This window comes from Ammospiza nelsoni, chromosome 5 (genome assembly GCF_027579445.1).
Source record: "Ammospiza nelsoni isolate bAmmNel1 chromosome 5, bAmmNel1.pri, whole genome shotgun sequence".
NCBI classification, from domain to species: domain Eukaryota; kingdom Metazoa; phylum Chordata; class Aves; order Passeriformes; family Passerellidae; genus Ammospiza; species Ammospiza nelsoni.
In genome coordinates, this window is record NC_080637.1 from 48395982 (window position 1) to 48408657 (window position 12676).

Sequence of the window (12676 nt, forward strand, 5' to 3'; positions counted from 1 at the left end):
CAGACACTACATGCCCTTGTAAAAAGCCCCTCTCCATTTGTAGGCTCCCTTTAGGTACTAGAACATTCTCTAAGATCTCTCCAGAGCCTTTTCTTCAGGCCAAACAACCTGAACTGTCAGGAGTGGTGCTTAATCCCTCTGATCATCTTTGTGGCCTGCTGTGGACCCACTCCATGGTCCATGTCCTTCTCGTGCTGAGGATCCCAGAGCTGGATGCAGCATTGCAGGTGGGATTGGTGGGGGTCCCACCAGGGCAAAGCAGAGGGGCAGAATCCCTGCTCTCACCCTGTTGCTCACACTGCTTTGGGTGCAGTCCAGGACATGTTTGGCTTTCTGGGCTGTGAGTGCATGTTGCTGGGTTGTGCCCAGCCCCACATTCACCCCAAGTCCTTCTTAGCAAGGCTGCTCTCCATCTGTTCATCCTTCAGTTTGGATTTGTGCTTGGGATTGCCCTGGCCCAGGTGCATCACCTTGCACTTGGCCTTGTTGAACTTCTTGAGCTTTGCAGGCACCCACGCCTCAAGCCTGTTGTGATCCCTGTGGATGGTATCCCTTTCCTCCAGTGTGTTGACTGCACCAGGTTGCTGAGGGTGCCCTTGATCCAAAGGGGTTGCTGTCTGTTCTGTTGGATTTAAAGTGCTTTGGGGTATTTAAGCTACTCAGATATGCCCTACTCCCACACAGTAGAATTTAGATGTTGGTAAGTTTTCCTCCTTGTGATCACACCACTGAGTTACCTAATAGTGATGCTTAAGAGCAGTGTTTGTAATGATCTGTTGGCATTTCCAGCAGGTTCTGCAGCTTGTCTCTCCCTAGTGCAAGTGCCTATGACCGCCTGCTAACATCCTTGTGCAACACCATTCACTCTGTGCATCCCTACTCAGTGTCATTTCCGTAGCATCTTTGGTATGGTCAGAGCACATGGGTGATAATTCTAACACTGAAGATAATTTAGCAGTGTATTGACTGGCAGTGAAAGCTAGAACAGGACATTTACACCTCTGCAAGGACTTGGATCCAGCACTGCACATTCCACTTTGAATTCACATCATTTTAAGCTGCCAAAGTGATGATGACTAACTACTTAACCATTTATTTATTTGTCCATTTGAATTCTGAGCATGAGTTTCCTTCCTGAGACTGTTTCTTGATTTCCTGGATGGCCCAGGTGGTTGATGAAGGGAAGTTACCGGTGTTTGTCTATCTGCTACAGCCAGAGTCCAAGTGCTTGAAAACATCTATCATCACACAGTTGTTGATGGAATTCTAGTGGTGTGACAAAAGGTGACCAGTCATTTCAAATATATCTTACATAGTACAAATGCCAGTGATTCTTTTGGAATTCCTTTCTGGATTATATTCCAGAAATACTCAGGACCTGTCTCTGCCTGCAGCCAGCAACTAGAAATTTTGTATTGTAAAAAGGGGGAGGAAGGGAGGGTGGGTGCAACTTGCGTACTGTGACAAAACAGTGCCTAGACACCATGCTAGCAAATTCTGGATAATATGCCATCCATTTTACAAATGGCTTTTAAATTTAAATTGCAGAAGGGAGATTGGGTTTGGGCCTTCCCTTATGTAGAGGAAGTACCACACTTAATGTTAAGCAAGAAAGTATCTCTGATTCCCTCATAAAATAATCTGAATTACTTGTGAAAATACAGGACTGAAATGCAGTTGTGAAGAAAAAATTAAGATGACTGATGAAACACACTTAGGATGCAACAGATTTGGAGCATCTATCAGAAGAGGAGAGTTGTGCTTAAATACGGATCTTCCACTCATCAGAACCCAATGACCTTAATTTCCAGGACTGAAAAACTGAGGTATTCATCACCTGTAAATTTCCTGCTGGACAGCTGAAGTGTGGTATGGACTGACCTTAGTCTTCATGGTTAAATAGATTGTGAAATGGAGCTCTTGAGGGAACCCAGGGGTGCTGTAGATAAGCATCAGTTTTTGAGATCTTGGAAATTTTGCTAATGCAGTTGTAGCTCTATAGCAGTTTTTCTCAAACTGAAGATGTACAAAATGAGCAGAAAAAGTAAATAGCTGATTTAAAGTGTTTGAACTGCAATGAACCTGCAAGCATCATTCCCATATCTCATTATCAGTCTGGATTAGTCAGGGGAGTACAAAACAAAAAGGTTAAGATGCTAAGGAACTGGAGAATTGCACATTGCCAGAAATAAGCCTGAACCTGGAATGGTAGAATTGGTTACTTTGAAAAAGCCCATCAAGAACATCAGATCCACCCATTAACCCAGCACTGCCCAGCCCACCACTAAACCATGTCCCCAAGTGCCACATCTTCCTGCCTTCTGAGTACCCCCATGGATGGCAACTCAGCCACCTCCCTGGGCAGTCTGGCTCAGTGCCACCACAGCCTGTGTGTTGCTTTTCCCACTGCAGCAGGAGGAACCACGCAGTAAAATGGTGACATTTTCAAGCAAAAGCTTGGCCTAGTGCCACTGTATCCCATTACCCAACATAAGACTTGCCCATGGAGCTGCCACAGGAGGCTGTTCTTCTGTCCCCATGCCTTCCATCAGCTCTTGAATCTGGGAGTTACCATCCCATTACTTCAATGATGGCCCTGCCCTGGAGCCCCTCTCCCTGTCTAGCGTGTCTTGCACCACCCATCCCCAGGGGGAATGGGAGAAAATAGGTAAACAGGCTCTCTAAGCCAGTGCAAAGTGATGACTGAGCAAATGTTAAATAGCCTTCAAGCAGGGATTATCTATGTAGCTGAAGAGAGAATGGTATCAAGACTTGACCCCTGGGGCCAGTGCAAGGCAGCCAAGGGCATAGGTGGCTACATCCAAGCAGATAGGTTAAGCTGTACGGACACAGAAGTTGGATGTTATAGTCAGCATTAAACCAAGTATAACTGCAGAATGAGCCACGGTTCAGAGGCGTTGGCAGCGTACAGAGTGTTCTGTAGGGGCGTGCACCACCTGATAACCCCTCCTGTTTACTGTTCTCAGTCCCACATTTCACATGCCATCTTCCTCAGTATCATTTTCCTTTATTCCAAGGCAGTAGAGATTAGTTTCTTCTGATGTAGGGGCTTATAAAAAACGTTAATGCACTCTCCATCCAGTCCTGCATGAAAGGGCTTTCTCTTTAGTTTTATGCTATGATCACTTTTTTCCACTTGATTAATAAATTCATGCCCTGTTACTGCTCATGTGATTATTAATTCTTTTCAGTAAGACCTGAAACCTGTCTTTCCCTGCAGTTTGCCAAACTGCGAAGCAGCGTCCTGCGCAACATGGAATTTTGGGATCCGACCGGCCACTCCAGGCCACAGGCCCCCGAACACCAATGCTGGCCTTTTTTATTGGCAAACAAAACTCACCAGGCCAGGTTCCTGATGGCAGATTGCAGGAGCCACTTGGCACTGTCAAACCAGCCCCAGCTGGCGCTGGTGCCAGCTTGGGTCTGGGAGGCAGCCTGCACAATGCCGAATTTCAGCAACCAGCCAGGCCGGACCACAGGCCCCTGAACACTAACGCTAGTCCCTTTTCCCTGGCAAACAAATGTTGTATCAGCAGCTGGAAATACAAGGAGAGAGGAAGAAATGGTTGCTTCTAGCCCTGGCTTTCCCTGCTTTCCCCTCTGTGGGCATGTAATGGAGTTGGCAGGCAATCAGAAAGTTCTCTCACGACCGTAACTCTCCTGGCTCTGGCTTTTCAGTTCCTACTGCTGGGCAAACTGCAGTCCCAAATCCCTTTCCCTAGGCTCAGTGGTGCTGCCAGAGCGCTGCAGGCAATCAGAGTTATATGAGATGCTCCATCAGAAAAGCAGGATTAACTAGCAGCAAAGTAGGGCTGGACACCAGCAAGGTCACAAAGGGCCTGAGAGCAGCAGGAGCTGCCATGGCTGTACAGCCCTTTCCCAGGTTGAAACCATCTGACAAGTGCTGACTGTGGTAAAGTATTGATGGTAAAGTATTGATGCTCATTTAAGTGCACAAGGGTTAGAAATCGTTCCAGGTGCTGGCTCAGAGGGGCTGCAAAGAAGACACTTTTACAGCACTGGCCTTCAGGCACCTTCAGCCCGCCTGGAGCCTCTGTCTCCATCTCTGGAAGGTGGTAAGTGGGTGGGGACTTTGCATTGGAACCACTGTAACTTTTCTAACAGCTGCCTTCAAATCTTCCGAAGCTCAAACTGGTTTGCAGCAGAGCAATGGGAGTAAAGAACTGCCACCACCTCTTTTCTGAGCTTTAACTACCTGTACTCCTTCAGAGGTATTTGAGACTATAAATATTTTTTTACACATATTGTTCTTGTTTTACAGTTTTTGCCGATTCTGTGAGATATGCTTCCCTTTCTCCCCGAGCTGAACAGAAAACTGAAGCAAATAAAGCAGCCTGTCCCATCTTCCCCTCTGGCTAGAGTTCCTCTTCTGGACTTTGGGATGTAGCATCCTTTGCCAAATGCAGTGGGTGATGAAAGCTACATGTTAAATGAAGGAAACCTCTGCATTTTTGCTTGGTTACAAAACTGTTGCATCATGGTTAAATGGAACTCGTGAGAAGCCTGCCTGCCACAAGTGTGATGAGTGCCTGGGTGGGAGCTTGAGGTGGTTTTGGAAATCCCCCAGTACCACCAGTAAATGTGCACTGAAACCAGCTGTCACTGCTGCACAACAACTTTTCTGTGAAGCAAATGAGAGGGCACATCTGCTTTCTCTGTGTTTATTGCATTACACTGAAGCAAACCAGCATGTGGTGATTTGCAGTTATTAGCTGCTTATTTCCAAGTCTAAGGAATACCAGGAAAAGCAATTAAACGGTTCAGGACCCAGTTAACACTGAAGGAAGGCTCAGGCTGTGTGAGCAGACAGAATGAGTCCTGTGCCAGGCTGAACTGCCCACACAGCAAGGCAGCAGTCTCCCTCAGCTGGGTGCATTCTGAGTGCACAAGAGCCAGTGAGCTCTACTCTTGCTTCATGGGGGAACTCAACCCAAGTAATTTCCTGGGAGTAACACAGTGAAATCCACACCCTGGAGATGTTCATCCCTGCCCAGAGGGTTCCAGTGGTGACCACACTCAGTGTTGTCATCCCTTGTGCTGAAAGCTGCTCTGAGAAACCAAGGTTGGGTGAATCTCCTGGCTCCTGCAAGATGGGACTTTCCTCATGTCTCTCCCAGATGCTGGTCATTCCCATACGCCACTTCCCCCTTGTTCAAGTTCAAACACAAAACAAAACTCACGCCTCTTAAATAATGACCTCTACAAAGATTCTGGAGATGCTCCAAGATGTCCTGTCATTCATGAGGATAGAGAGGCGGTAGGTGAGCCAAAGAGCTGCTGGTGCTGCTGGCAGGAGCAAGTTTTTCTTTTAGGAATAGAAAGCTTAAAGTCACCATCTTAAAATGCAGTCTTCAAGGGCAGTGGCCAGAGGAACCCACCTGAAACAAACTGCAAGGCAAATCAGGATTTGTTGGTTGACTTTGGTGTATCTGCAGGTTTTGTTTAGCTGTAGAAACTCAGTTTGCTAAGGAAATTATTGACATTGATATTCTATATTGTATAAGCCTTTTTTCTTGCTTTTTTAATTTTTAAATTTTAATTTTTCCAGCTGTGGCTGGGGGCCCAAAAGCAGCAAATCAGTGCTGGCAAGTTGTTTGAAGAGCCTGGAGGGTGCATAGCCTCACCAACCCTCCTCTTTGTAGATATTGTTCAGGTGGGTACAGATTTCATTGGTCACCTTCTCAAAGGAAGCTTTGCAGTCTCCGCCAAATTTCTCCTCCATCAGTTGTAAGATAATGTCACAGATAATCTAAACAAGGAGAAGGGAAGAAACAACCAGGGTGAACTTTTCTCCCTAAGAACTTACATATCTTTAGCTGGGATTCTTGGAGGGCAGAAAGGGGTACAAGAACAATTCAGAGCACATGACCTGCAGAGCTTGTAACAGGGCATGGAAAATAAGCTGCATTATAGAATTCACAAAAAAACTGCTGCTGGTGTTTTTAACTACCCCAGTTAATGTTGACTGCACCTATCACTTAAGGATGGCTGTATAGGACTGAGCTGTGCTTCATCCATCCACTGCAATCCTTCTCCAGGCAGGGGACTGTACCAAATATTTAGAGGCCAGGATGAGCCCTTTGTTGGACACCTATGAAATATATACATGGCTTGGGGGCTAAGTTTTTCCCTGACCTTTCCTGCTCATTAGCTATCCAGCCCACTGTAGCAGAGTTCTTGCAGTGAGGTAGGTGGTGTACTTTGAAATGCCAACTCCGTTCCTCTACAACATTTATTGTTTTGTGTGCATTTTTACCCTGAAAAAGTATTTTCAGCCAGAAATCATCAGTTATTTTCCCACTCATTGAAAATTGGGCCCACTGCTTTTGAAATCACCTTCATTTGGAAATAATCTTTGCCAGAAGGTGCCTCTTTTTGCTGTGTAAGGCAGACAAAATAGTTATAAATGCACTCTGCTAGTGACCTTAGGTGGATCTGGGCAAGTAATTTGATCCTGTATTTATTATTTGAGTTTGTTTAATTATGACAATGCTGTTGTCATTGTTGCTCAATAACAGGTGGTTTAGTTGTCCTGGAAAAGCTCAGCTCCTGTTACAAGATAAAAAATACATCAGGGACTGAAGCACAGTGTTAGAAGTGCTTTTCTGTATCTTGTTATTAAATGGCAGGTGTGGGAATCATATTGCTCTGAGAAAACCCTCTACAACTCATGGGCAGCTGTGCAGCTCCCACCACATCACCTGCCTGCACCACATCTGCTGTCCAGCCATCTTCCCCACCAATGCCAGATCTCTCACTCCTGCCATCTTCCACCATCAACCTCCTCACCTTCCACCACCTCCATTCTCTGAGGCACATATATGTATTCCTACATACAAAGCCTGTGTTCCTCAGTTCTACCCCTCAAAGGGGAAAACATGCCCTTCTCACAATTACACCCTTTGGGAAGAGGGCTGCTCACTCACCCTAAAATTTTTGGGGTCAATCTTCAGCTGGGTGGCATGTTTCTTGCCAAGTGGGGTCACTATCCCAAGAAAAGCCTCAGAGTTGTCCAGGTGTTGCACCATGTCGTTGATGGCACTGAAAACCTTCTTGCCATGGCCCCTGACTTGATCTGACTGTTTCATCTCTTCAGCAGAGTCCATACCTTTGAAATGTGTAAAGTAGGACTTGGTGTCTGGATGCGCAGTAAACATCCTGTTGAGGAATGAGAGATATCCTGACTTGTGAACCAAGGTATTAATGCAGATATAGCCACACATTCCAGGCCTTGCCTTCCACATTTATGTCTCTTTTCCCCTTCTCTTTATTAGAACAGACTGCTGCATTCCTTGTTTCTCCTTTGCCTTTTGCACCTGTGCATAACCCCCAGGCACATAGCAGCCAGTCCTCTCTCCCTTGCCTCTCCAAGGCATTTCCTTTGCTCATTCCACCTTAAAACCTATAATGAACTTATTCCACTCCTTCTAAAGATAATATCTTCTCTGTGTTACTTTCACAAAGAAGTGGCAGCACGTTCACATGGAGTGACTGTGACAGTTTAATATTCCCAAAGATGTTCTGGACAACAGATATGACTACTGTGATACTGGTGGATGTTTTCATAGAGAAACCCTACTATTTGTTTTGTTAATTAATCCCTTCCTAGAGTCCACTGCAAAACATTCTTACTGCCTGTGATAGATTGTTGTTTGAGTATGGGGTACTGCTCATTCCATTTATTCAAAAGTAACACAATTCAGTATGTTTGAAATTACCTTTGATCAATTACAGTCATCTTGGTCAAACTCTTTTTAAAAAGCAGTTTACTCCTTTGGGTGAACTGGTTATCCACCTGAAATATCCATAGCAAATTCCACATTGCACTTGACAAAAAAGAGTCACAAAATGGTTGGGCTTGAAGGAACCTCTGGAGGTCATCTGGGTCAATACCACTGGTCAAACCAGTTGCCCAGGACCATGGTCAGATGGCTTTGAGTATCTCCATGTATGGAGACAAAACAACTTCTTTGGGCAGTTTGTGCCAGTGCTCAGTTGCACTCAGAAGTAAAAAAAAAAAAAAAAAAGTTTCCTGAAGTTGAAGGGAACATCCTGTGTTTCAATTTGGGCCCATTGACTCTGGTCCTGTCTCATGGCTCCACTGAGAAGAGCCTGGCTCTGCCTTCATTGCACTCTCCCTTCAGGGTTTTATGTACACATTAACAAGATTCCGCTGAGTTCTCTCTTCTCCAGGCTGAGCAGTCATAGCTTTCTCTGCGTTTCTTTATTGGAGAGATACTACAGTCCCCTTATCATCTTCCTTGCCCTTTGTTGGACTCTTTCCATTATGGCCACGTCTCTCTTGTCCTGGGAAGCCCTGACCTTCTCTATAGGCAGGCCTGGGGCTGTAGGACACTAAAGCAAAACCTTCTAGGGTAAATTAGCCCAGGGAGGCAAGCTACTGGATGCTACTAACATTTTATGCTGCATTTCTGACCCTAACTTGCCCAGATTGTGCCACCTGCGGAAGGAAAGAGCAGCATGTAAGGCTTTGTGAGGGGAATCCAGGCACAAGGTGTGATATACAAGGAAGCTGGAGGGAGGGGTAAATGTCTGATAACTAGAAATAGTATTTGAACTGATCCATGCTTATGGAAGTGATGTAGGTCCCAGATGAGAGTGGACTAGGTGAAAGGTCAACAGAAGGGAGGGAAACAGGACGGAAATTAAGAGAGAAAAGTCCACAGAAAGGACTTTCCATACAGTGGAGTGGATGGACTGAGGCTGAAGGAGAATCAGAAGTGAAATATAGAGTTTTTAAAAAGCATTAAAAGAGTTTAGAGGTAAAGAGGAAGAGGGGAATAACGCCCATGTTTTGTTCCCATTCTCTTTCATATCACATTTTCTTTACCTTACATGGGTGAAGATATTGCTCTTGTCTCTTCTTCTTTTCCCATCCCCTTACCCCTTTCTTATTATTTTTCCTGTGGATTGCTCCTCTTCCCAGCAAGGGCTGCATGAAAAACATCATGACATGCTCCTAGGCACTAACTCCATCCTTGCTGTTCCTCCTTCACCCCTCCAGGGCAGCAGTTGGATGGGCTCTTTCCTTACCTGACCAGCACAGCTGTCCCGTTGTCCTCAGCATCCACATATATTTTCTCCCAGGCACCACGAGCACTTTGCACCTCTGCTTCAGAAAGTGACATGGTGGAGGAGATGCTGGCAACAGAGGGTGCAGCAGGAGGGAGAAGGACAGGGAGGTCCTGCTGGGTCCTTCTGCTCCAGTTCTCCCCTCAGGGCTCTCTAAATATTGCCCTGGGGATTTAAGAGATCTTGAAGGGTCTCTTTGTCTCTGTTACCCTCAGTAACATTTCTGCAGGTTTTAGAGCTACCTAATCACTTTTAATCAGGAAAGAAACCAACCACATGAGGAAGAGGACTAGCCCTGTAGTCATAGGTCAGGTGCCAAAGCAAAGGTCTCACAGTCTGAGGAGAGAAGGGAAAAAAGGCAGTTTTCAGTGGAGGCAAAAAAGATAAATTCTCTTCCCCTCTCTCCCCTGCCAAAGCCAGTGCTTGGCTCCTTTTCCTGAAGGTGATCCTTGCCTGAGCACTAATTTTCCTGGTTTTCTCCCAGGAGTGCTGCTGTGCTGAGGGCACTTTGGTGCCCTGCCATCCCCTCTCCCTGGCACTCTTTGGTCTTTCAGTCAAAGATCCTGTTTCTAGTCCAGCAACTCTCTCCAGTCCTGCCTTCATGCCACGGTCTCTGCTTTCCCCACAGCTCTCTGGTTTTTCAGGGGCTCACCCCACAGCTGCTCCCAGCCTTGGTCCCATGAGGGTGGGAGGCTTCACCAGCCCAAAATGTCACCGTTGCAGGGATGGTGATGGCAGCGTGGCTCAGCATCCATTGGCCATAGTGCCCTGCAAAGCCACTTTCCTTTAGCACTGCAGGTAAAGGGTGCAGCACAGCCAGGCCAGGAGCAGAGGCATTTCACTTTCCTAACCCTCTTGGCTGGCAGCTGGGATCTCTGTCCTGTCTCTGAGCTCTGACTGCCTGGGAGAGAGAGAAGGGGTGGAAGAAGGGCCAGAGTGGAGCTGCAGACAGCATCTCTGGATTTGTTACAGTCACAGTCACTTGGAACTGGAGGGAAAAAGTTTTCACGGATTATCCATGCAATGCCTGGGCTTAACCTCTGGCAGGAATGTTCTGGTTAACTACAGGGCACGCACACAAAATAAGGGCTAAGGGGCTTGAGAAACTGCTGCTGGATGCTGAGGGGAGACAAAACCTCATATTGTTTGGGATGGTTTAGAGGAGGGAAGGAACAGGTGTGAGGGGAAAATATGCAGCATGTCAAGAAAAACCAGCCTGATACCCCAGGGCAGAAGGAAAGTGCTGGATGCAAACTCATAGAGACGGACTGGTCTTGGTGAGGTTGTGTCCCACTGCTGCTGCGGGAAGCCTCAAATGACCTCACTGAAATCTGTCCCCTCTTGCCTCTCTCTCCCTTTTTACCACACAGCAAACAAAGAGCAGTCTGGTAGAAAGCTGCAAAGCATCTGTGGGTGCCCCATACCTGGAAGAGTTCCAGACTAGGCTAGAGGGGACTTTGAGCTACTTGGTCTAGTGGAAGGTGTCCCTGCCCATGGCAGGGGGGTTGGAACTGGATGATCTTTAAAGTCCCTTCCAATCCAAAATATTCTGCCCTAGTAGCCTTCTCCTCTGCTTTTCCCCATTCTCCTCTGGGACACTGCAGTATGAACATGCTCCATCCCTTGATATCAGACATCCTGTCATGGACCAAAAATACCTATTTTGAGTTGAGAAATTTCAATCCAATTGCTTTATTGCCAAGTAATAAAAACAGCCAACCAACACTTAGATGCCTCACTTCCCCCTGTCCTGTTTCCCCACCCCACGCTGCAGGTTACAACCAGACCTTTTGGTGAGGCTATGGATGGTGCAAGAGCTGGGCTTGGTGTGTGGGAGTCCCTTGCTCTTGCTGCTCCTTGTGTCCTACTCACCTGCTCCAGCATGGGCTCTTCCACTGGTCATCATCCTGTTGGATACTGTACTTGCCCTGAACTTGTCTCTCCCTCTTCAGTGTTCCCTGCCCTTTCTTAAACACATTTCCATGAAGGCACACTTATCTTACTTGGTGGGCCCAGTTCTGGGGCCAGTGTGACAATTTTGTCTGTGACCAAACCAGATGTCAGCAGCACAGGGCAATCCCTGACCAGACAAAGCAATGACATCTTCCCTCAAGCACATCACCATGCTGTCTCTGTGACATGCTTTTCTATTCTTCCATCCTCTGGTGTTACTTTTACTGGTTTGTAAAATTATCTTCTATTTTCCCCTTGCATGATTTGCCAAGTCCTTGTAAAATGAACACAATAATCCCTCACAAAGTTTTGACACCTCTAACAGGGCTATATACATTTATGCAACATCTCAGCAATCTCTAGCCATTGAAACAAAAAAGCTTCAGAAACCCATTTATTTTGGCCTGGAAATGGAAAAGCTATGGAAAATGTGCTGTTTAATCATGAAGTCATTGCTGATACCTCCCCACATGTGAGCAAAAGGATGAGTGCTTGGTTTATTTCTTTTTCCTCTCCTGTGGTTTGTTTTGTTTATTACGCCAAAGGAAGTGAATCCTCTCAAGTATAATTTCTATTGCATGAAGAGACATATTTTCTAATAGGGGAGAAGCTCCTCTGGATGTTATCCCTAGAGAAAGGAATCCTTGTGTGCAAGAGCAAATCAACACATTGAGTCGAGACATGATTTTTTTACAAATCTGAAGAACAGGGTGCCAGCCCAGGCCTTTTCCAACCTTTTTGGAAACAAGCAGAGTCCTTTTTACAAAAAGGTAACCAAAAACAATTCATATAGAAACAGGAGATTGGTCACTCATGCTTGTGTAACAAAATTGTTGAAGTGCATGTGCTGATCTCAGTCCAGTTTATTATCCCACCATTTCCACACACCAATTCCCTTGGGAATGTGTTCTTTAGCATTATAATTATCTAAGGTAACTTGAGTTGTCTTTACATTCTATCACCTGTTGCTAAGTTATAATTTAATTTTATTTTGTTAAACCTCTGTTGCAGTTTCTGCTTGAATCTATTTGAACCATTACTTGTCAAGGACATAAGAATTTATAGCATTCTGTTCCTAGGGTCTCTTCATGGTTCCATTGCTCCAGCACCCCACTGTCATGGTTTCAAGGCTAACTTATAGTTACTGAGAACTTTTTGTGAATCTTTCATTTCCTCTGACATCAAGCAAGCAGAGCGAGCCAGATGGCGCTGGGAAATCTGGAGTAGAAATCACAGCCATGGCGTTTGGGCTGTGACAAAGCTGTTCCTCTCTCTGTCCCCAGCAGGGGGAAAAGAGGATGTGCCTCCCACTTCGCTGCCAGGAAGTACTGTCAGTACTGCAGAGGGGGGGTTGCTTTCTCTCAGTTTCCAAGAAATCACGTGCTTTAGGCAGAAAGCAGCTGGCAAGACCCAGCCACAGAAATGGGTGGCACCGTCTACTCACCCAGCTATTTAGGATCCAGCAGCCGTCACACCTCTGGAGCTCATTGATGTCCTGGTTACAGGCACTGCAAACCTCAGAGTCTTTTCTTATCCTTGAAACTTGGGCATCTGTGATTCTGTGATTTTTAGCATAAACACCCTATTT

General features: G+C 46.0%; 1 protein-coding gene across 1 annotated transcript; it reads right to left on the reverse strand.

Moving 5' to 3' along the window:
- Positions 1-5662: 5662 nt before the first annotated feature.
- LOC132073995 (cytoglobin-1-like) lies at positions 5663-9191 on the reverse strand. The gene is made up of 3 exons (XM_059473379.1): positions 9097-9191; positions 6969-7200; positions 5663-5791 (listed from the first exon to the last, which is right to left on the reverse strand). Exons 1-3 carry the CDS (start codon positions 9189-9191, stop codon positions 5663-5665), a joined length of 456 nt encoding a protein of 151 aa, XP_059329362.1.
- Positions 9192-12676: the final 3485 nt, after the last annotated feature.